The 26,026-nt window shown below is 33.8% G+C and overlaps 1 protein-coding gene across 3 annotated transcripts in view; it reads right to left on the reverse strand.

Annotated features, from left to right (window-relative positions):
- Positions 1–13,430: 13,430 nt before the first annotated feature.
- LOC146997481 (uncharacterized) overlaps positions 13,431–26,026 on the reverse strand; it is a 79,452-nt gene continuing 66,856 nt past the window's right edge. For all 3 annotated transcript variants that reach the window (XR_015040482.1, XM_085814238.1, XM_085814237.1), the window contains one exon: positions 13,431–13,994. Coding sequence is in view for 2 of the 3 variants with exons in the window: in XM_085814238.1 (XP_085670364.1) it covers positions 13,583–13,994 (412 nt within the window). In the remaining variant the exon portion in view is untranslated. The remainder of the gene's footprint in view (positions 13,995–26,026) is intronic.

Below are 26,026 nucleotides of genomic sequence, written 5' to 3' on the forward strand. Positions count from 1 at the left end.
GCTTTTGCGCATACATTTTCGCTGCAATTTTTTTGCGGTCCTCAAAAACGGAATAGTAGCAAACCAAATTATTATAAGTCATGAGCAGCTCTTGGCTTATTAAAAATGATTTCACCTCCAATGTTTTAATCTACTATGTGAAATGTGAAATACTATTGAAAACAGTGAGCATTTCTTTGGGCCATATCCCTTAAAGCACAGTGATTTTTGACCTGATTTTTGTGAAAGTACAAACTCAAAATCTTATAAAAAATATCTGATGTGTACACCACATGACTTTCTTGCACGGCCTATTAAATTATATATATATTTTTTTGCTGCATTTCATTTAAATTTATTTCCTCGAATTTCATTAGAGAGATATTTCTCGTTCAATTAATTCAGTTCTCACTTCGAGGTAAGGCAAAAATACATGAAAACTCAAAATTTCTTCATTAAAAATTGTAAAATACAGAAAAACGCAAAACACCAAATATAATTAAAAGCACTTTAAAAAAATTACTGCTAAAATTAGAGTTTCTACCCAAAAACAAGTATTACTGCCAGTGGGCAGAAAGACAGACTTTTGGGTGCGCAAAACTGAAAATTTACTTTTGATTTCACTCGACAAAAAGACAAAGGTTGATGCATAGGTTTTTGCAAGGTTGGCCAAGATTGGCATAGGTTGGTGCACAGACTTAATGCGCCATTCTACTAAGAGTATCAATTGCTAACAAAAGGTGGCCTCGTTAGGCTTAGCACCACTTTTAAATTGTTAATAATTCTAAAACTATTGCATGCAAATTAACGAAAGCATAGAAACCTTAACTGGAACATATGAGCAACATAATTCATTCACTTTTAAAGCAAACAATGCACAATTTCCCAACATATAAGAATAAAAATACTGAGGTTATCGAGACGGGTAACTGAGTGGATACGTTTAATGCCGTCGATTGCAACCAAAAAGGGAGATGCGTAACTACATATTATAGCAGTCCCATATACAAAATTTCATCGTTCCAATGCCACTTGTTTTTGAGTTATACGAGATACATACATACGTACAGACGTCACGGAAAAAAATCTCTTCTGAATTCAATAAAAATCGATTTTACAACCCGTTTTGGAAAAAAGAGTTTCTTTTATTTTGCCCGTACGTACAGATGTCACTCAAAAACATCGTACAAATGGATTCGAGAGTGGTCAGAACGGATACTTTCGTTAAAATATGATACCCGAAATTTTTCGCGACTACAATTTTTTCGTACAAGGAAATAAAGAGGCCTTTTTTTTGGAGATATTAATAGATGTAGTACAGAATGAGGTATGAGTGCAACATTTTATTTTATGTATTTACTCTAACACCAGTTATTTTCATTTACTGTTATTTGTTGGTGTCTGTGAATGTGTTCAAACTTAACGTGTGAAGGTTTACCTTTTTAGATCTACTTTATATATTATTTTTGGTTATTTTATTTTTAATCTTCTTTGATACTGAATTCCTGTACCCTAGTTTTTCTGACTTTTAAAAATTATTAATTCAATTTAGGATAGCTTAGGCCCTTTAAAATTTCTGTGTTATGCATTGAGAGTGTGACTGGTCTGCGTCTGTTGTTCCATGGGCTGTCCTCAATAGCATCGTATGATTAAACATTGATCTGGCTAGTTGAGGGGGGATAAACATAAATAGGACGTTCTACTGCTTGAGCTGCCGCTTTGGCTTGTTGATCCGCTAGTTCATTACCTAATTTACCGTGATGTGCTTTGACCTAGATGAGGTTTGGGCGTTGGAAAGCAGCAAGGCGTAGTAAAAATTGTTGTATTTCTTGAACTAGCGGATTTTTATTAAATAAATCTATTATTGCTTGCAAACTTGATGCAGAATCTAAATAAATATTATAGTAAATTCTTGAATTGAGTTCAGCGAAAGAGACAGTCGAACTGCTTTGCGTATTGCAATGAACTCAGATTGGTAAACTAAATTTTTAATTGAAAGCCATTTGTTCCAAGTGTAAAAGCATTTTGAAACAAGCAGAGACCACTTCCTGTTCCTGAAGATATTTGTGAACCATCTGTGTAAATTTGAAAATTAGAATTCATGGGATATGATGTTTTAATGGTGACGTTTTGTTGAAGATCGAATGAGGCTGGATGACAAGCATCGTTAGATTGTTGAAGTTCATAGTCGTCTGGGTGAAAGTGATGATTCCATAATTCTTGGGGCTTTTCAAGTCGAAGTACATTGGCTATTGTTGCTTCTCGCTGTACCAGGAGTGGAAGTGAAGGAAGGCCAGTTAGAATCTGAAGAGCATCTGTTGAAGTAGTACGATAAGCTTTGCTAATTATTAAAAGATGTGGCCGTTATAAAGCATTAAGGCGTTTAATTGCACCCTTGGTAAGGTGTGGACCCCAGATGGAAGCTGCATATAAGATGATTCTTTGCGTTACTATTGTATACCATATTTTGAGAAACTTCGAGGGTGAGCCCCAAGAGAGTCCAGAAATCCTTTTCATTGAGTTTTGAAGCTTGAGAGTTTTTCTCCCTTAATATTGGATATGCGGGATCCAGGATAAGTGGTTCTCTTTCTCAAGAAACACAAAGATAAGCGATTATTTATTTTGATACCCAAGTACAACAGATTTTCAACAAAAGTGATTGATTGTTAATTGAGTTTTAATATTGGATTTCTTTGTAGAGGACGTTGTCTTCCAATAAGTAGACCTCTGGTTTTGGTAGTAGAGATTCTTATTTTATGTTGGCGAGACCAATTTTGAAACTTGTCCAAATAGAAATGAGCTTTGGGTGTAATGTCATGGCGACTACATATAACGATTAAAAACCCATCTGCGTAGGCTATGATTCTTACCCCGTAAATTTTTCGAAGAGAAAATTAGCGACGTGGGTCCACAGAAGAGGACCCCTGCGGACATCCCTTTTCAACACGATGAATAAAAACATTATCCATAGCAGTGATCTGTACAGAGCGATGAGAGAGAGAACTTTTAATGATGTCTACAAAGAAAGAAGGGCAATCCAGAGCTTTCATTATTTCATAAACATCCGGCCACCAAAGTCTATCGAAGGCGCCTTGTATATCCAATGATATGATGATGAATGCTTATTATTTTGTCGATTTGTGGTTATTGTTGAGAGTAGATCGGATAAAGCATGCTCAGTAAATTTGTTTTTGGCAAAGCCATATTGGTGGGTGGAGAGAAGCTGGTGCTTACAAAGGAAGTGGTTTAAGCGTAGAAGTATTGTTTTTCCAGTAATTTTCCAAATGCAGAAAGTAGACAGATGGGGCGATATGAGGAAGGAACTGAAGGATCTTTGTGTTTCTTGAGAAAGAGAACCACTTCTGCATTTTTGGTATTCAAAGGGAAATGACGTAGGCGCCAACAAGCATGGATGAAGGCCAAAATCAAAGAAGGAAAACTGTTAAAAATGATTTTGATTAGTTGATTATCTAAAACGTCGGGGCCAGGAGCTTTACGAATATTTAGAGATTTTATAAGGATATTGAGTTCATAAGTGGTGGGAAGAGCTGGAACTGCTGATTGAAGATCTGGTAAATGAGAATTGAAGTTATGACGTAACTGAGTTTGATGCGTAGAATCAGAATCTGAAAAGTCTTCAAAGATCTCTTCTAGAAGATACTTTAGAACTTCTGAGTGAGTTGTAGCTGAAGGTAGTATGGTGGCTGGGATATTTGTGGGATGAAAAACTTTGTCAGTGGAGGTTTTATAAACCGTTCTATATTAACCGTTCCTGAATAGTAATTTCTCCAAGAGTGTCTTCACTATTGAACGCTTAAAGATAGCCTGTGCTTTTTTGTATTCGATGAACAGTTCTGCTCTTTTGGGTGAGTCTCTCTTTGTGCAGTGCGACGTTTAGCATATAGCTGTGATGGTTGAAGTTGCAAGTCAGAAGTCCACCAAGAAACTTTAGTGAAGGGTTTGATTTTTTTAATCTTACAACTGCGTTTACATGCTTCTGTTCAAAAGCAAACAAATTGTGAGTACGCTGGGTTGAGGAATCAAAAGCTTGAATTAAGTCTGAAACTGATAGAGATACTAGCTTTATAAATTTTGTATGGTTGCCTGAAATAGTTTTGAAGCGGCATTTTAAGTTGAGAGAGATTGTTTTATTGAAAACAAAGGTTATGGGTTGGTGATCGCTTAAACTAGGGATATCTTCACGAACTTGCCAGTTTTGGAAATAGAATCGCGAAGAATTATTACACATAGTAAGGTCAATCAAAATTTTAGCTCTTGGAGTTAAGAAAGTAGGCGGTCTATCAGCAGATGTAATCAGAAGCAGATGTAAATCAGAAGAATAAACAAAGTCTTGAATTATGATACCTCTAGAATTGTCTGGAGTAATTTAATGACAGCAAAGTCGGCGAATATATCATTCTGCACAAAATTATTTGGCGTGTGTTGTCCGTATTAAACAGTTTCTCATATTATGTAATCTATAATACGGTACTGCGTTTACTACGAAGCTATACATCACATAAAACAGTAGAACATGATTTCCAATAGCATTTAGTTTTAAACAGAATCTATCAAAATTTTAACTCTTTACATTGTTTGGTAAAAGTTTACAATTGACACTTTGTTTCTCAGCGATTCTTTTTTGACGCCAAGATCGACGTCAGGAAGGCACAATTTTAAGATGGCCGCTACACAAAACCAAAATTAGAAGTCAAAGAATTGCACAAACTCTGTGTCCATGTACACATCGATCTGTTTTCACTTAAAAAAACATACTAGAATTGGACAAACAAGGCATTGTGCACTGCCTTAAATTTGTACATGTACACATCAATCTATTTTCATTTAAATAAAATCAGGAAGCTAAAACAAAGTTCAAACTATCATGGTAACCAGAAATGAGGTTTCAACGCCAAAATAAAAAAAAAAAATCTGATGTGTACACCACATGACTTCCTTGAACGGAATATTAAATTATACGCATTTTTTCTTGCATTTCATTTGCGAAGCTTTCCTTCATAAGAATACATATTCTTTGACTTAAACTATATGTTCTTAAGAGGGGTTTGCCTCCAAAAGATCGTGGGAGCTCGGCCCTTTTATAAATCCGCTACTTGCTTTATTTTTTAATTGCTCTGTTTTATGGTTTTAAACATACTTTTTAAATGCCTCTTGTTAGAGACTTTTGTAAGGTATTTTCTCCTTCCTTACCACTTATCTTTTTAGTGCAATTGGAAAGCACCTCCAACTAACAGTCGGTAGGTCCAGTGTTCGAATCTCGGCGAGGGGAGTGCTCATTTCTTCGGCTTCTCGCTTTGAAAAATTAAAAAGGTTCTACAGTGGCGACGAAAAGATGACAGACGATTATCGTCACAATCAGGAACTGGCGACTAGCCTCCTCCTCTCCAGTGTTCCTTTAAGTAGGGGAGAGTATAAGGTTATTTCCTCTCTCTTTACTTATGCTTTCGTGTTGTTGAACAACACGTTCGGCTAGCCGTCGGCAGGTCCGGATTTCGAATCCTGGCGAAAGCATTGTTCAGTTTCTTATCTTTCAAAAATTCTAATTCACTTTGCTAACTCATTTTTAAGAAAGTATGATATATTAGCTACCGTTTGCCATGGTTTGCCCAACATGGTAGTACTGCTTTCAGAACAAATTTTGCTCAATATTTAACCTATTATTTTATTAAAAGTCAGATCGGAAGAAAAACCGACTGCTAATTGATAATAAAAGGTTTATAGGTATATTTCAAAAATAGACTTTATATCAACAATATACTCCGTTTCTCCTGACTATTTTTGCAAGTCTATCTGATTTTAAGGCATAGTTTTTGACAGTTTCATTTTCGATTCTCTTTCCCTAGATCTTTAAATGTTTAGAAGTAGCGCGAAGTGTAAAAAGCCTCTGATCTGATTTGATTTCTATGCCTAAAAATAATTCGTTATCTTACCACATGCTGAAAAAAAAATCTTCCTCTGAAAATAAATCTGGAAGAAGAAAGCCTTAAGCGTTTTCATTGCTGATTGAAAAATTAACTAAGCACCATTTTTACAAAATACGTTGTTATATTATACATTTAAAAAATTATAGATGGTGGAAATGTCGGTTTTTAGGCGAAAAGTACTTGAGCTTGCGCAGCACAAGTTTGAGTCAATTTTACTCTGTAAGTTCAATTATAGTTATCCGAAATTTTCTGCTCATGCGAACTGAGAGAGGTCCCAGTGAGTTCAGATAATCGTTGTCTTCTATAATTCAAAATGTAAACAAAAGTAACTACAAAATTAAATTTTGCTTTTGAAAGGAAAGTTAAATTACAGTAAGATGGAAAAGAACATTCATTTTTGCACCTTTTAATTATAATTTTAAAACAATTATTAAGTATCCTTTGGTAACAACCTTGAATCAAATCTGAACGCCATGACTAAACAGAAGTGAACTTTTATTCCTTTGTTTTCCGTGCACTTCAAGATTGCTCCTCCAGATTAATTCAAATCATTGAAACTAGTCCTGCAAATTTACAAACGTTACGCTGATTTTTGTTGTTATATGTAATTACGCAAACCCTCGAGGGCTATCTGCCTAAGGGATGCCTTTATGGAGGACTTTCCAAGGGAAACTGGCTGGTATACGCGTTACACATGGGAAAACCACCGAAACGCCCATGCAGATAGCCCGTTCGCGGGATTCGAACCTCGGACCGAACTACCAGTGTTCAACGACTTTACCGCTCGGCCACTGGTAGGCCTCTTGTTGTTTAACTTTTTCAATAATCGTTGCTTGGCGTGCTATTTTAACCAAAACAACGAATTAATATTTTTGAATAACATCATGCAATCGACAATTTTTTTTGTACTATTCCGTTTTGAGGACCGTAAAAAAATTGCAGCTAAAATGTATGCTCGAAAGTGCCAAATCTAGCAAACGCGCCCATTTAACAGCGCGCCAAATCTAGCCTACGCGTTGATTTAAAATTGCGTAAGTTAAAATAGTTCTATATTTCTTAACACGCCATTGAAATACTAGTTTAATTTTTAAATCCTTTTTTGATTTTAAATCCTTTTTGATATCCTATGGATTTAACAATTTGGAAATTGCCCATGACGTCCATAAGTCTGCAATATAATTTTTTTCAAAGAAAAGACATCATTCATTATAGAAAATTATGTTTGAACAACCAATGAGATGAAATTATGCTTTAGCGATAACTCGGTAGCGAAATAGCAATGCAGGTCTCCATTCAGTTATGTTTAGTTTTTTTATATTAATTATTATGATAAAAAAGTATTATATGAAATTAACCTTTTATCTAAATTAAAACAATAAAATCTTAGATAGTTATTATTTTTCCTTTCTTGCGTTAGGGTTGTCGCAATTATTTTTAGCATCAACAATACTTTGGCGATTTTTACAGTCCTCAAAACGGAATAGTACCTTTTTTTAAACGAATTGCCACTGTTGATGAAATATGGATCTTCTCTCTACAATAGCATTACTCGAAATATATCATAGCCTGAGCTTCAGAAATCTGCATAAATCATACCGAAATGTAAAGTCCATCAGAAGACCCTGCTGTGAATTTCGTGGGATTACAAAGGTATACTATGTATTTCGAGTTCCTTTCTATCAACCAAAAGATCAACTCAGATGTTTACTTGTGAAACCGGACAAAGTAATCAAAGAAAAAAGGCCAATAATTGGCAAATCTCAAATGAATCGTTTTGAAACACAGCAATGTGAGGCCTCACATACTTTTAGCAACACGTACGAAATTATTGGATCTTGACTGGGAAGTGATTTTGCAGACCTCCCCCCCATATAACCCCGACCTAACACCATCGTATTATAATTTATTTCGAAGTTTGATATACTTCTTAAACGGGAAAAATTTCATTAAAGCAATAGTTTCAAATCGCAATTGATTGAGGTTTTTACTGTTCAAGACCAGAAATTCTATTAAAGCGGAATAATAAAGTTACCAGAAAGATGACAAAAGGTCATCAAACAAACTCGAAAATATGTGATTGATTAAAGTTATTTTTTTATATAAGAGAAATGAGTTTTATTTCTCACACCGGAAAAAAAAAAAAATTATTTTCTTGCCAAGCCGATACATTGCTGCATAATATTTCATATTTGTGTTACAACTAGAAGAATATTCAGTTATTACAGAGCTTTGTGATATTTACGATTTTAATTTTCGTACATCTAGACTTTATGCCAATTTCTTTCTTTTTTTTTCTTTTTTTTTTTTTTTTGCTTGCTTGCTTTTTCACATACTCGCCCAAACAGGTGTTTATGGAAATTGTACGGCAAGTTAAGTAAATTAAAACGAAAATATGATCTCTATTAAGTATTTTTGAGAACTGTAGCCGCTGCATAAGTTGCTGTAAAGAAACGTCTATTGGAGTAGGTGGTATAAACTTTCGACATTATCTTTGGGAAGACAAAAACCTAATTAATGATTTTTTCCGCTGAATCCAAATGTGTTTGTTATTTAAAACAGGGTAACAGGGTTCTGTTGCAATCGTAATGCAACCAAATATTGCAACTAGGCAATGAATTCTATATCGACTACTCGACGAAAAGTCGAAATATTGAAGTATTTGTATTATTAGCTCAAAGGAAGAATTTGCCCAGAATGGCTATTACTTTCGTTTTGGCATTTGCGTCGGTTCATGCCGCTTCACTTTTTTGCCAGTAAATATTAGAGCCATGCATTATATATATAAAAAAATTAAATGATGAAGCATCTGCATGAATGTATGTATATTTCTCGCACTGGGAAAAAACAGCGGTACCTAGAGTAATGCGACCACATGTCCCGATTTTGGCGGGATTTTTCAAGGACTGTCCCGCGACCCGCCGATTTTTAAAAATGTTCCACTTTTTAGAAAATATCTGCATTTCTTATTTAAATGTACTGTAAAAATATATTACTTTTTATTTCTTAATTATTACAGTGAATATAAAGATTAAAAAAACACATAAAATGCATGCAGAGTAAACTAAATTAGGCAATGTAACGAGTTAGATTTACTCGGTGGTGTTCGATCATTGTCATTACGTCTTGCCAAAGAATATGTATTGTTAACAGAGCAACAGCTCGCATTAGCTGAAGGGCTATTTGCTTTTCACACCATAAACCACAATCAAAGTTTCAGATCAATTGATTGTACGTCGCAAACGATCAAAACATTGTACGACAAAAAATTTGCATGTGAAAGGATAAAAACCGAAGCAATTATTTGTAATGTTTTTTCACCATATTCGTTTTCACAATTGCAAAAAGAATTAGATAAATCCACATTTATATCCATATTATGATGCTTAAAATTATTTCTAATTGTTAGACTTCTTGATCTAGAAACGCCCACCAGCGGCCGAGCGGTAAAATCGCTGAACACTGGTAGTTCGGTCCGAGGTTCGAATCCCGCGAACGGGCTGGCTGCATGGGCGTTTTCGTGCTTTTCCCCATGTGTAACGTGTATACGAGCCAGTTTCCCTTAGAAAGTCCTCCACGAAAGGCATCCCTCCCCTTAGGCAGATAGCCCTAGTTTGCTTTGCCGTATTCTCAATACACCAACACCACCTTGATCTAGAAAGAGGAATTAAAATTAGAATATTAGATTTTGTTTCATCGCCGGGTGAAACTTCATAAATAATTTTTGATTCAATAAAGTACTGTTTTAAAAAAGAATAATTTGGAAAATAAAATTATTGCCTATTTTGAGGATAACACAAATGAAAATTTTGGTGGAAAAGCTAAAAAAAGCACCAATAACGTTTTTACGAAACATAACGAACATTTGAGCCAAAAAATTATTGAAGTAGGTTGTGCAGCACACATTCTACACAATACAATCCAAACAGCATCCGACTTACTTCCAGTGGATGCTGAAAATATTATTGCAAAAATTTATTCGTATTTATATATATATATATATATACTGTGCGTGTTGAAAGTTTGAAGGATTTTTATGAAAGTGTAGAAATCTAATATAAAAGAATTATTGGTTACAGCAAAACACTATGGCTAGCTCTTTTACCAGCTGTAGAAAGTATTTTAAAAATATACAAACCATTAAAATCATACTTTTGATCACAAGATAAATAAAAGTACAAGAATATTGGGTACTATTCGGTTTCGAGGGCCGTAAAAAATCGCCAATTGTTGATGCCAGTGCTGCCAAAAGTAATTGCGGCAACCCTAACGCAAGAAAGGAAGTATAGGTTAGGTTATTCAATTACGGCAAAGCCTCGAGGGCTATCTGCCTAAGAGGAGGGATGCCTTCGTGGAGGACTTTCTAAGGGAAACTGGCTCGTATACACGTTACACATGGGAAAAACCACGAAAACGCCCATGCAGCCAGCCCGTTCGCGGGATTCGAACCTCGGACCGAACTACCAGTGTTCAGCGACTTTACCGCTCGGCCGCTGGTGGACCCAGTAAGGAAGTATGATAGTAAATAACTATCTAAATACTGATGTTTTAATTTAGAAGAACGGTTAATTTCATATAATATTTCGGTACCGAGTTATTGCTAAAGCATAATGTCATCTCGTTGGTTCTTCAAACATAATTTTCTATAATGAATGATGCCTTTTCTTTGAAAACATTTTCGGTAAAGTGCAAGAATCGCCCGCTTATTTCTTTGCCGCTTTTTACAAGGGTAAAAACAATTGGAAGTTTGACAATTTTCTTTTACTTTTTAAGTGAAAATAGGTCGATGTGTACATAGCTAAAGTCAAGGGTGTGCGCAGTGCCATTTTTGTGCAATTCTGGGATTTTTTAAGTGAAAATAAGTCGATGTGTACATGAATACCGAGTATGTGCAATTCTTAAAAACGCGTCAAGCAATGGGTGATTCTGCACTTTACCCAAAATTCTATCGCAGACTTTTCATCATAGGCAATTCCCAAATTGTTAAATCCATAGGATATCTATCAAAAAAGGAATTAAAAATTAAACTAGTATTTCAATGGCGTCTTAAGAACTATAAACTTACGCAATCTGAAATCAGCGCGTATGCTAGATTTGGCGCGCTGTTAAATGGGCGCGTTTGCTAGATTTGGCCCTTTTGCCCATACATTATCGCTGCAATTTTTTACGGTCCTCTTTTTAAGTCCTGTGGAGTATGTGTAAATAAACTCTTGCATTATTTTTGCTGATTTATTTTACTTTATCGGAATCCTTATTAATATTGATTTAACGACTAAATTTATCTCTGGATATGGACATTTGATATCGCCAGGACATTGATAACACGGACATAACCATTTTCCGAAAATTAATTGCGAAAATGATCTTTTTGATGAGGTGTCATTGGTAAAAAGATACCTTACTGACGAAAAAAATTAAATTTTGATTGTCTGCAAATGTGGAAATAGACAAAAAATGGACGGAATTATTCCTTCATATTAAACATAATAAAGTATTCCTTATGAAAATATTTTAAATATTGCAGAACATGCGCTCTCCCTTCCAGGAGCAAATACAGCAACAAAACGTGTTTTTTCTAGTATCAATAAAATATGGACAATTGAAAAGACGCAGTTGAACATTAAAACTTTAAAATCTGTATTAAGCAAAAAATATAATTTGACCAATTTATGCGAAAAATTTCACAACATTTTAATAAATGATCCGAATCTATTGCAAAGTATTCACTCGGACAAAAAATATGACCGTGAAAGAAAATAATTTTTTAAAATTAATTAAAAAACATAATATTCAAATTATTATTTTTACAGATACTTTTATATTTACCAATAGTTAATAATAAATATATTTTTGTATATTTAGAGACAAGTATATGAATGTATAAAATAAAATATATATTTTTAAATTATTAGTCTGCTTTCATAACAAAATTACAATTCTCATTTCATTCCATTTGTCCCGCTTTGTCTCAATGAAAATGTGGTCACTTTAATCTAGAGACATGAAATATTGAATAACGTAGTCCTCCATTCGAATATGGGCATCTGGAAGCCCAGATTTGGAACTTGTTTTATTATCTATTTCATATTTTATCAATTATTAAAGAATTTTTAATTAACAAACTCAACGATACCAAACCGAGCAATGGCACCACTGTACGAAAAGGAAAAAAAACATTTTTATCTCCAGCGCGCGAGACTGTGTATTGAAAATTCTAAAGTTTTAAAATTTAAATGTTTTGTGAAATTGCTGTGGAATTGAATTGTTTGGTTTAAGTGTGAAGAACATGATATATAATTAGTAAAGGTAACACACAAAACGTTAAAAAACGCTCCTTTGGGCATAATATAAATGCTGAAAGCTTTCAAATTTATTATATTTTTATTATTTTTAGTTGTATTACCGCAATTACTGGAAATTACTCTATTCCTACAAATCTATATACTTTAGGCAATATTACTATATCCTCTAACGTAATCGACAAATTTTATCATGTATGAAATACTCCATCTAAGAAAACGTAACACAAACGAGCACATTCAGAAACAAAAAGTCGGTAAACATTTGAATGTTTCGCAAAGAATAAAATTTCACTGACAGCAAAATGTTTTCATAGGTGACCGAGAAATACAGAGCTTGCCCAAATCGAAATTTTTTCAGACATTTTAAATCTAAAACTTGTTAAGTAAAACGGACAGCAGTTCCTAAAATTTGATGAAAACTTCAAATGAGTTGAGATTTCATTGAAAAAAGGGAAAATATTCTCTTTTCTAGACTTAAAAATCTGAAACCTTTCAGATTTTTAAGCCTTATTATAGGAATGATCAAGAAATGAACGTTTGATGTCGTTCGATTAACTTTTAGACTGGATGTCTACACTATGATATGTGAGGCGCATAATATGTCCAAATATTGTTAATGACCCAAATTGAACGTCATCATATACTTTAGTTAAAAATTAAACATTGCTTTCATCTTTATCTAGTGCTTGTTGTAGTTCATGCATAAATACATTTGACACATTATGTGAAATCTGGTATTAAGCAGAACTTTACTTTCCCATTTTTATTGATTTTACAGTCGCGTGCTTAAATTCTGAAAGCCAGTGTTTATTGATTAAGTAAACACTGGTTTCACAATGATCGGAGTAGAAATGCTGGTTGCTTAATTTTTTATTCATTTTTTTAAAATGTTTGTGCAAAGTATTTTCTCCAAACGTAATTCTCTTTGTATTTCTTTCAAAATTTGTTAATTTGTATATCTTTTTAAAAAGCATTGAGTAAAAATCTAGTTTACACATCAATTTTTCAGATTCTTGATATATTTTAAACAATTGTCGCTTTCATCAAATTTTAAACGTTTCAAAATGAACTTTTTTCTGTAATTTACAAGTGTTAACACAGATTCGAGTACTTCCAAGACATTGATTAACGTCTGAATATTAAAAAAGATTGGTTTTCACCATAAAAAATGATTCATAAAGGAAACACATGGCTCCTGTGTTAGGCAAAAAATTTTAATAGTTCCATTTACTGATACAATTCCATGCAGACTTGCAACTGCTAATGCTATAAAAATATAGCTTCTGCTATAAAAAATATTTTAGTTACATGCAGCATGTTTTGGAATACAGTGATCAGAACACTTCAGGAGTATAGAAGCTAAAGTTCCAGCCTTAGGTAAGATTCTAATCGCTTAGGCAAGCCCAGAAATGAAATCCCGTCTGGCAACTGAATATTGCCCAACAGTGCATCTCTGATCGCGCACCGAGAATAATGCTGTAGGCTTCTCGGTTGAGGGACGATGCCAAAGCAGTCGAACTCACGATCTTGGAGCCGATCGCAGATGTCCTCCACAACTGTGGTATTAATTTTTCTGACCAGCAGCTTTCTCATTTCCTCGTATGTAATGAACGCATCAGGAATGGCTCTCCATATGTAGCGCTGACAGTTCAAATAAATAGTATAATATGGAACACTATACGCAAGGAAGAAAGCAAAGAATTCGATAATAGCATTTTCTCTTGGTTTTAGATCTCTAGGCCATCCATATGTCAAGAAGAAAGGAATAGGCCTGAAAAAATTAATGTTTAGGGTAGAGGTAATAAAAGACAACAATTTCTGAAATTACGTTATAAAGCTAATTAATTACAGAGAAACTCATTGCCGAAACTTAAAAATATTCAACTAGGAATTGTGATAGCTTTGTGGTTGAATATGGCACCGTTTAACAAGAAACAAACAATTATTAAAAATAACAATTATTAAAAATAAGCATGATATTAAACTCAGAGCCGTGCATCGCTCCTGCAACTCTTCTAAAATACAGTAACCCTCCTTGGAGAAGAGGCTACCCACGCCAAGCGCGCTTTGCTGATCGCCAAACACTCGCCAGATACTACGCTCCGGTCGTAAGATTGTTATTCATGCTGTTTACAAATCAATCAGCAATCTGGAAACTAAAATCTAGCAACTGTTTGCGATCAACGCGCAAAATGGAAAAAATTCTACATTTAGATATTCTACACAAATACTCAAATCTCAACTACTATATAATACCTACAATTACACATCAATTTACTATATAAACATAAATAACACATTTGTCTTAACTTCACCCACTGGTTCCAAACATTATTATTATAACAATTTATTCCAAATATTATTATTATAACAAATTATCAATAAAACATTATCAAAATTTCTCTATTCAGGTTACTTACAAAAGCATATAATTCTATTCTTTTAATTTACATGAAATAGAAAAAAAATTACTACACAGAAAATCTTTTCCCTCCAAAACAGATTGTATTAAAGTTCTTTTCAATTAATGATGTTGCAACACGATTTATTTCCTTGGGAGAAAAATATCTAAATTTACCACTTACCTCGAATATTTGTTATCCAATACATTTTTCTTTCTATTTCAAATTACATAAATATCTCATTTGCAAAAAATTGTGAAATTATTAATTATTATTTTGAAAACATAACATGGGCAAGAAGAATATCGCGTAATATTTACTTATTCATTTAAAAATCCCCTAATGTTTTCAATGAGTAATAAATTATTATCTTGAATTCATGGTTTAGGACGTTATAGTTTTCTCTCTGCTTTGTGGCTCTATTAAAGCTGCTTCTAAAATGAACACTGAAGTTACTTAAACATTTCTTCAGACTGAGTATCTTATAATTCGTATATATAAGGAAAAAAGTAAAATCTCCTATTTTCGTAAATTATGTAGAATACTTTACGCAGATTTCTGAAGTTAACAGAGTAAGAATCATTGAGGAAAATTCTTTGCAAATTATTCAGGTTCATAGCCACACTAAAATAACAAAGTAAGCCCTTGTATATGTATCAATCAGAGGTTCTCAACCAGACGGGGAATTTCATACTTTTAAAGGAGGATAATGCGGTCAGCCTTTTATTTAGCTGTTAAATATTTAGTTTCGGTTTATGAATATTTCAAAAACTACTTTTTATTCAAATTTTGTATTTTAAAAACTTTTTTCCTGGTTTAATTTGTAAAAATACGTTAAAAATAATCTAAATTGAAATAAATGTACATATATTCTTGGAGTTTGGGAAATAAGAGGGGGATGATCTAGCAATGGTGAAAGTGGTGCATAGAAGGAAAAAAGAAAAAGGTTGAGAACCACTGGTGTAAAGGGAACACGGTTCATGATGACTTGGGGAATTGAAACTACAGTGAAATAAAGCACCCGACAAACTACAATGTATTTTCATGCATTTAGTTTCTCTTAATACGAACAAAAGTCGCTTAACACGAAAAGATTTCCTTTCTGGAAATTAACAAAATACAGAAAACACCGGCCTCGCAGGCAAGATTCAACAGGGGTATGAAATGAAAGAGAGATGGCTTCACATGTTTCGTTGAAAGGAGGCTAACTTGGCTTTAAAGTACCCTCGGAATAGCCTGTGACACGAGCCAGTTTTGTTTATCTAAGCTACTTTCACCTTCCACCCCCCCAAACGCCACACAAACATCTCATCTCTCATCAGTTGGCTTTGGAATTCGGTGATGAGCACATCGCAGTGTGAGTAAGAATTAGTGAGTTTGGTTCATATGTTGCACTCTGCATGAAATTCACTGACTCGAAGGACGTCTGAATTTGTTTTTCACTATGCACGATTCTCAAAAGTAACAGAGTCTTTGGCACCAAAAGAAACGGAGAAGGAACCTATTGAAACTGAGCCGATACTTAATGAAATGTTTGAGAAAGTTTCTGTATTATTGAACTGTCCTACTGTATTATTGGAAGAATTCGTTACAGTAGATGTGTGTACAGCCCCAATAATGGCAAAGACATTTTGGAGTTTGTTCAAAGCTAAAAAAGTACCATTAATGCAGATTCCGACGACGAAAATGAAATGAATAATGCACCTCCTGTTCCCATGTCATCCGGGATGAGGAACATCATGAAAAGTATGCGCAATTATTTAGACGTACATTCCAATGGTGAAATGAATAACAAAATGGACGACATCGAACAATTTGTTAACAATTTCATGGTGAAAAAGACAATGCAAAGAAAAATATCAGATTATTTTCCCTAAACTCAATAAATGTTTTGTTTTTCAAGAAACTAAAATTTTCCATTAAATTTCATTAAGTTCTTGTGGATGTTTCTGTTTCATTCATTTTTATTAAATACATGCATATATACATATCTATGCAAATAAAATGTACTCTAATAAGCTTAATTTTGTTGATCGCTCGAGTAGTTTTTAAAAATATAGCTCTCAAAATTTTAGCTCCTCAATGTTAATTGAATATGGTATATATTTATTAATATCTCTTTTTTTTATCAAACTTATTTGATTTTTCCTGTCACATTTCGAAATTCAGCTTCATTCCAAATAAAATTCGCTCATTTTTTACGATTTATTTTTAAAATTTGTATTTTAAAATAATTTTTAAAAATTTTTCAAAAAAATTTTTTTGAATTATATTCTATAAAATTTTTACCATCATCTTAAAGTAGACTTATTTCTAAGTAAATCTGCCAAAAATTACAGTTTTTTATTCAAAATTTACGAAGATATACATGAATTTATATATTGGCACGTTTTGAAATTTAGCATATTTGTTGAAAGCGATAAAACATTAAATGGGTTTTAGCCGCTTTGCTGAAATTATTTGAAAGTTGGAAGGATGCGACCTTTTTCCCTCTCATTCACAATCTAAAAAGGTAGGAACGAAATACCCTCATATGCGGTCAGGTCGTAAATTTAGAACCCCTTTTTTCACAGGGGGGCCTGAAAAGTAGGGGATAATTTTGGTCCTGGTCTTGAGAAAATGTGGGGGTCGTTTAAACATCTAACTTCTCTACATTTAGTTTTATACAGAGGAAAATACAAATTCAATTCTTCGAATGAATGCAATTTTGTACAATGAAAATGTATTACTTAACGATAAACTGTAAGATAAATAACATCTTTTTTTAAAGCCATAGGTGTAGAAAGACAGATATTTGTTACACGAATGAATTTGTAGTAAATATTGAGTTTTTCATTTCTAATGCTATGTTCCAATGTATGCGAAGTAGCTGAGTATGTGAGATAATAGTGATAACCGAATGGCTTTCAACCTTTTCACGGGTAAGGACTGTTTCTCAATTACATTGTGGTAGCTGCTTTTTGGTTAATTTTTTAATGACATATAAACAATAGTTGTTTTTATTTGAGACTTATGAATAAAATAACCCAAACTAGACTGCAGAAAATTCTTAAGAATGAAGTTAAATAATACTGAAAAATACATTATTGATGCACTTTTGTGTTTTATATGTAGTAGTATTAACTACTACTATAATCCTTAAATGGAATCCTTAAATTATATATATCTATGTATAGGTATATATAAATGGAACCAAATATAGAACAAGGTATAAAATATCTTTATTATACAATGTTCATTACCATACGTATATTTATGTAATATCGATATAAATAGTTAGTTAGGTTTCGTACATATATAATTTATTTTTATATTTTGTATTTTTCGTGTTAGATTCAGTATTGTATACGTATCTGAAGTTTAATTTGTTCTCTTTTTGGGTTACGACTTTAAGTGAGAAAGAATTGTTAGGGCCTTCATAGGGATTACATTATATACAATCAGTTAGGATCCGACTTTTCCTTTCTTTTAATCGTTATATATATTGAAATACTACTTGATAAGTATACATAAAATATAGCAGTTTTTTAAGCTGCTTATTTATATATCTATTGTTTGATTATAGCAAAGCATTCGACGGTTATTTGCCTAAGGGTAAGGGTAAGGGTGCCTCGCGGAGAACTTTCTAAGCAAAACTGACTCTTACGCACGTTACACGTGGGGAAAACCACGAAAACGCCAATACAGCCATCCCGTTCACCGGGATTCGAACCCCGGATCGACTGCCAGAGTACCGCTCAGCCGCTAGTAATCCACATACACAAATCCACACATATACATGAAATTATATTTACATGTCGTTTATTAAGTATAATTGAATGCAATTTAATCATAAAGAGTTAAAAAATATTCTACGGAATTACTTCACTTCGTAGACTTTTTGTTAAGCTTCACCATATTTCTTAAAGAGAATCTCAATGCTGGTTCCATTTCCAAGCTGTTTATGTACCTTATTTTTCATGCTTTGAATTATATTTAGAAAATTATTTCACTTGGTTATAGCTGAAAATGCAGTTTTTTATTGAAGAATTTAAGGGTAAGAAGAGAATTATGCCCTTTTCTAATTATTCTTGAAGCATATAAATTTTTTTAAAAAAAAGCGCACATTAATACGGATCAATGAACTAAAGTGCTCGATACAGGACAGATTAATTAGCTACTAAATTTTGATTTTCGATGAGTAAAAATGAATTCATCTGCATTCTATAAGAAAGTAAATATTCAAGAAATGTTTTTTTTTTTTTCCTATTCTCGCAGTCATAATATTTTTCTTAAATATTCAGCTAATTCATATTCAAATATTCCAATCCATTACAATAAGTAATAAATCGATATAGTAAATAAATAATTAAAATCAATTAAATGGAATTTTAATTGATTTTAATTGCAATTTTCCCTCTGATAAACCCCTCTTTATAGTTCAATAGCAGTCGATCAGCTTTTGTTGGGGGTTCATTTTTCTTTATGGTATACTTACGTTATATATGTATGTATTATGCATTGCTCACACTCGTCAATTGCAGCTTTTAATATTTTTTGGAAAAAAAATCAATATGAGAATCCAGAAAATGATTCTTAGCGACGCTAAAACTATTATTACTAGGCACTTTCGACGTTAACCAAGGCTTGGTAAGGTGCCAATGGAGTTCATCGAATGGACTGGCCTGCCCAGAGTCCAGACCTGAACCCTATCGAGAACCTCTGGGACGAGTTGCATCGCCGAATTCAGGGGTGCACTACCCATGCAAAATCGGTGAAGGAACTTCTATGTCTTCTCCAAGCCGAGTGGAAGAAAATACCACTAGCTGTCATACAAAGACTTGTGGAAAACTACCAACTATTGATTTTGAATAAAGTTAGTTTTTCGTTTCTATCACAGGTGTCCAAATACTTATTGGTAGTCAGTGTATATATCCCAAGTCGCGCTTTCGAAACATGAAAAGCGCAATTTGAATTTTGTCAATCAGCCCAGTAGAACGGGAGATGTAGAACTGTTCCCCCCTTTTTTGTGGTGCAGTGTACATGTAGTCACACGCCCACCAACGGCCGAGAGGTAAAGTCACTGAACACTCGTAGTTCGGTCACAGGTTCGAATCCCGTGAACGAGCTGACTGCATAGGTGTTTTCGTGGTTTAATAATAATTAATTAATAAGAAAGTATAGAACTATGACATTCCAGTTAGCTAAACCCCTATAAAAACTAGAAACACATGACCGGCGCAGATGAGATACGCCAAATTACACTCATAGAAAATAAATACATAGAATAATTTTTTATAAAATGCAATTCGAATAAAAATAATTTGTAAATACTGAAAAGCTTAGACCTACGCCATTCTCTCTGCATGTCAGCAGAAATGTTTATAAAATACATGTATAAATTCATCAAATGTAATATATATAGCATTTTATCTCTTTGCATATATCTGTGGATGTTGAATTATTTAAATGCTTCGCAAACTTTTAGCATTACGACCCTGCTACAGTTCAGTTTAATTGTAACCCATATATATATATATATATATATATATACACTCAAACCTGTTTTTGTGCTGTTTTGTGTGTGTGTCGTATATGAAAATTTCAATCCAATTGGAACATAATTGACGAAGTTATCAATAAAATAAAGAGCTTCAATCTTGCATATCTGGCTACCGAGATATAAACAACTGTTCGTAGCTAAAACTGATCACCGACTACATGGTAACTGAAAAAAAGTCAACTCTAAAGGATTCTCACTTTATTTTTTATAGCTACTCGTGAAATTTTGTGCGGTTTTTTTTTTTTAATACGGTCCCTATCCACCTCACAAAAACAGGTTTGAGTGTAATTGTTTGTGCGAAAAAAAGAAAAAGCGAAAGGAAATGCAAGAAATAATATAAATACTGGAGGCTGGAAGATGGTTATCTCCCAACACAACCATCCTTGAAAGTACTTCTTAGAACATAAACTTCAATATACCGTCTTTTCACGTGTATACGCCGCACTTTTAATTTTTACCTCTGATTTGGGGAAAGAACAAGGAACATTTTTAGTTCCTCTTTTCATGTATCACTATCGCTCGTACGAGTAATCCCCCAGCATGTCATCCCTAGATCCATCTAGAGAACTGGACATCCCACACTTCGAAAATCCTTTTTCGATTGTTTCAGCCTTGATGTTTTCTCAGGCTGCCAGAATACATGCACGCACACTATACACTCGTTTGATTTTTCCTTTTGGTGTATGGTCAATTTAATAAATCGATTAACAATAACATCAAGTGGAACCTAGGCCTCCAGGAACCGCAGTTACATCAGTTTTTTAACGTATTTTAATTTTCTGTTTACTTCTTTTATCCGATAATGAAAATTTCAATTTCAAAAGCTATGCCATTTCTTTTAAACAAACAGCACTTAGGCCACATGTAGAAATCCAATTTCTGTGTGTTCATCTTTTCCTTATTTTTAAATGTATTATTTTCAAGTATAACGCGCACCCGTAAATTTTGATATTATATTTTGCAGGAAAAGTGAACGTTATACGCCTGAATATACGACGTAAAACGTTCAATCAGTTCATCTAGCTGCAACAGTTTGTATACATAAAGTTATTGTAGCTAGAAGAACTGATTTCCTAAAACCACTAACCATAATTCCAGATAACTGGAGGTGTAATAACCTTACAGAGCATGTTATCAAAGACGTAAAATACTTAATTATATTACAGAAATACATATCACTGACAGGGGGTGACCGCGGTAAGACAATAATACGCGTAAAAAGTTATAAACTGCAGGGAAAAAAAGGGGGAACAGTTCTATATATCTCTTTCTACTGGGCCGATTGACATTTCATCCCGTTACATTTTCCACTGTATACTGGACACAGGCTTTGCTTTTTGCCAGTTGTCATAAGCTAGATTAGGGGTCCACCAGTGGCCGAGCGGTAAAGTCGCTGAACACTGGTACTTCGGTCCGAGGTTCGAATTCCGCGAATGGGCTGGGTGTATGGGTGTTTTCATGGTTTTCCCCATGTGCAAAGAATATACGAGCCAGTTTCCTTAGAAAGTCTCCTTCTTTCAAAAATTCGTTAAATTTTACAAAATATGAAATCGATAAAAAACTTATTCCAAATTTCAAATTTGGTCTTCCACATGCCCATATTCGTAGGACGATTACGTCATTCAAAGTTCGATGGCTTTGTGTACCGTGGTTTTATCACAATGCGAGAAATATACATACAAACATTGATGAAGATTTTTCCTTATTTAATTTCTTCAAGGACTTTAACACTTGGTAGCAACAGTTTGAAAAGTGAAACGGACATTTATAGCGAACCAACGCAAAATCACAAAACGAAAACTATAGTTCTTCAGGAATAAAGCCCCTTTGGACTAAAAAAAAAGTGCTTATCTGTTTGAAACTATTTATATTACTGTTTAAGTCCTCACGCCCTTCAGTTCGTCACTTCACCGTTCTGTTGAATACACGAAACATTTATAATGATTTTTGCTTCCCTCCAGATTCATTTTAAACAGAAACATTTCATAAACAGCTGCTTATTATTGTTCCCCTTATAATCAAGAGTAAAAAAAAATATGAAAAATAAATAGGATTGTAATTGAAACTTTGCATCAATATTAGCGCTTGATCTTGCCAGGAAAAAGGGAATTTACACCTCCATTCGATGCCTCTCCAGCATGGTGCAAAATCTCCAGCAAAAATCGATTTGATTTCCTACAGACCTTTCAAAATAATTTCCTTTACAAGATTACAGAGGCTTCTTGTTTTATTTGTAATGAGGATTTACATGAAGGCCTCAAACTTGAAGATTTTAAAGGTACTTTTCCGTTTTGCCGGCGCAGGCGATAAAGTCTCCAATAATGGTACAACTAATGCCAAACGGAATATCCTCGCTGGTAACCTTTTACGCCTCATTTTCAAAACAAGTCGCAGCCATTTCTTATCAGATTAATTTTTTTTTTTTTTCAATACTGGCATAAAATTACATAGAATATTTACCAGATACTTCAATTTTATGACCCAAGACCATTCTCGGTAATTAAGTCAATTAGGAAGCAATCACACCGCTCACCGAAGACGAAAATATAGTAAAGGCAAAGTTAAGAGTTAAATTCAGCAATTCTAATGCACAAGCGAAGTAAAGCACTGCGGTTTTACATAATTTCTGAGTAAGCTATTCGTACGAATTGAAACAATTCTTGCATTTAAACTTGTATTCCAAGATTTGTAAACAAGATTTAACTTGAAATTAATGTAGATAATTACTGAGAGAATTAGATTTTGGTAGTATAGTTTACGTGAGATGAGATCTCTTGGGGTCACGTGATACGAACCGGTGAATCAGGATGTTGAACAATGAAAGCATAGTAAATTCTTAAATTAATGTCTTTTTTACAAATTTATTGTTTTTATTTATTGGCTTTTTACAAAATTTTAAGCTCTATTGAAATTATTATGCCTTCAAAATAAAAAATTCTTAGAACTAACATTTGTTAACATTTTTTATTTGTATACTGTATGTTGTCGCCAATAACGTCTGCTTCGCGAGATTTGCGCCGGCGAAACAGAAAAGTACCGAGTTAAAAACTTTCATTAATAAGCCCAATTATAACTTCTGTGCCAATGTGTGTGTGTGTGTGTGTGTATTTAATTACGGCAAAGCCTCTACGGTTATCTGCCTAAAGGGAGGATGCCTTCGTGGAGGACTTTCTAAGGGAAACTGGCTCGTATACACGTTACACATGGGGAAAACCACGAAAACACCCATGCAGCCAGCCCGTTCGCGGGATTCGAACCTCGGACCGAACTACCAGTGTTCAGCGTCTTTACCGCTCGGCCGCTGGTGAGCCAACTTCTGTGCGAAAAGCAATAAACACTGATTATAGTGAACTACGTCGATAACTTCTATTATTAACCTCTATGTACCTGCTTTTTTTAATTTTATTCCGTGCTTCGACATTAGGCACGTCGAAAGGAATAGGAAGGGATGCCATATGGAGGACTTATTAAAGAAAACTAGTTCGTATCTACATTACACACGGGAAAAGCCACGAAAACGTCCAGCACTGAGTGGAACCCTGGAAGGAACTACCAGGGTCTAGCAGCTTTTACAGCTCGGCCGCTGGTGAACAACTTCTAGATACTGATTTCTGTTTGAGACCTTATAAACCCATCTCCTAACTTATGACATTTGCTTTAGCACTGCATACGGTTCTTCCTTCCTGCATTGATTTTTTTTTATTTTTTTTATTTTTAAGTTTCTATTCCTCCTTGTTTTATTTACATCTCCAACGCACATATTCAACTTCGGTTATACATTTTTGCGCCACTGATCGCTTAAATGGAGTGGTTAAGAACCTTGATTTTGAAGGAGTATTCGGTGGGGGTGACTGGAAAAATGCTCACAGGTATAAATGTTCACAGGAAAAAAGCCTACACAGAAATATGCCCACAGAGAAAAAAGCTCACATGGAAAAATGCTCACTTAGAAACATGCTCACATAGATATATGCTCACATGGAAATAAGGCCACTGATAAATAAAATATCTAGAAATATCCTTACATTAATCAATCAGTAATTAATCGATTTGAACATCGTACACATTTAAATTTTTCAAAGAAACATTATTTAAATTAACAAAACATTTATGGCATATATATCTATCAAAAACTGTATAACTTATATGTAGATTTAGTTGCTATATAAGATTAACAAATGGGTGTTTTGAATTAGGAAAAAGAAAGGAAGAAAAATGAAACAGAATATATAGCGAAAAATTATTACAATTTTAATTGTTAAAAAAACAAAATAATAATCATGTATATTTCACATAAACTTATAAGGTATTTCTCCCGCCTTCTTAGCATGCTTTCGTGGTGTGGTTGTCTGCACGTTGGGCGCGTATTCCAGAGGTCCGTGGTTCGATTTCCGGCGAAGTCTTTGCTCATTTTTCAGATCTCCTGCTTCCAAAATGCCTAATGTCTCTACAGTGGGGCCTGAAATAAAAGGGTGGTTCTCTACACCCAGGATTTGGCGATTGAGTTCCCTAAAAACCACAGTCGTCCTTTAAAAGGCGGGGTGTATATAAGGTATTTCTCCTGCCTTCCCAGCATGCCTTCGTGGTGTGGTGGTCTGCAAGCTGGGCGCATATTCCAGAGGTCTGTGGTTGGATTCCTTACGAAGGCTTTGCTAATTTTTCACATCTCCTGCTTCCAAATACATAATGTCTCTACAAACTTACTGAATATTAGCTAATATATGTAAATATCTAATTTCAACATAGCATCTAACATCGATTTCATCATAGTTTCTTACATGATTCGCGATTACCAAATGTAAGTTTTCATATTTTCTTTTTCTTCAGTACGCCTTGTATTTACAATAGCTAGTAATAAACGTTGATAGGCTAAATCTCTTTTCAGTCCGTCAAACAAAAAGCACATACTAGAATGGCTATAATTAAATAATGAATTTAGTACCTTATGAAAGCTTTCGTAATAATTTGCTGTTTTAAGAGATTTTCGAAGGCTGCTTCATAATGATTCCACACTTCGATTGGAAACTGTCTTCTAGAACCTTTTTTGGCTCCAAACTTAAAAAACTACATTCAGACATCAATGTCTAAAGACACATCAAAAGTATGCAAAAACAGAGTAAATAAAAAACAAAAATAAACTATTGGCAGTTACAGGGGGGAAAAATGTCGTACAGGGGGGGCAGTGGTATAAAATATTACAGTACATGCAAAATTTTACTACAGTTTCATCCTTTTATATACCGCCCTGAAAAGGTTAATATGAGCATTTGCCCAATAATTTTTTTCAAATGATCAAATAATTTAAAAAAAAAAAAATTCAAGTAGGTGTACCATGTTCAAATCAATTAATTATTGATTGATTAATGTAGGGATATTTCTACATATTTCATCTATCAGTGGGCTTATTTCCATCTGAGCATTTTCCGTGTGAGCATATTTCTAAGTGAGCATTTTTGCATGTGAGTATTTTTATATGTGGGCATATTTCTGTGTGAGCTTTTTACCTGTGAACATTTATACCTGTGGTCTTTTTTCCTGTGGGGTTTTTTTTACCAAGAATTATTCGGTGGGCTACTTGAGAAGGGTTACCATACTTTCATACTTGAGAGGGGTTACCATACTTTCATACTAGAGAGGGTTACCACTTATGCCGGCGAATCTTAAAGTTTTTGACATTTTTATTTCACAGCTACGATGCTTTACGTATATATTTTCTGTATTTTGCATTTCTGTTTTTTTTTTTTTTTTTTTGTTTTTGTTTTTTTTTTCTTTACTTATCACACATGCTTTGATTACGTTCTCATTTTTCCGTACCTCGTTGTCACTTGATTTTCCAACACACACATTCACATACTTATT

The sequence above is a fragment of the Stegodyphus dumicola genome, chromosome 4 (genome assembly GCF_044657685.1).
Source record: "Stegodyphus dumicola isolate Sdum_Otavi_A_Nest chromosome 4, ASM4465768v1".
NCBI lineage: Eukaryota > Metazoa > Arthropoda > Arachnida > Araneae > Eresidae > Stegodyphus > Stegodyphus dumicola.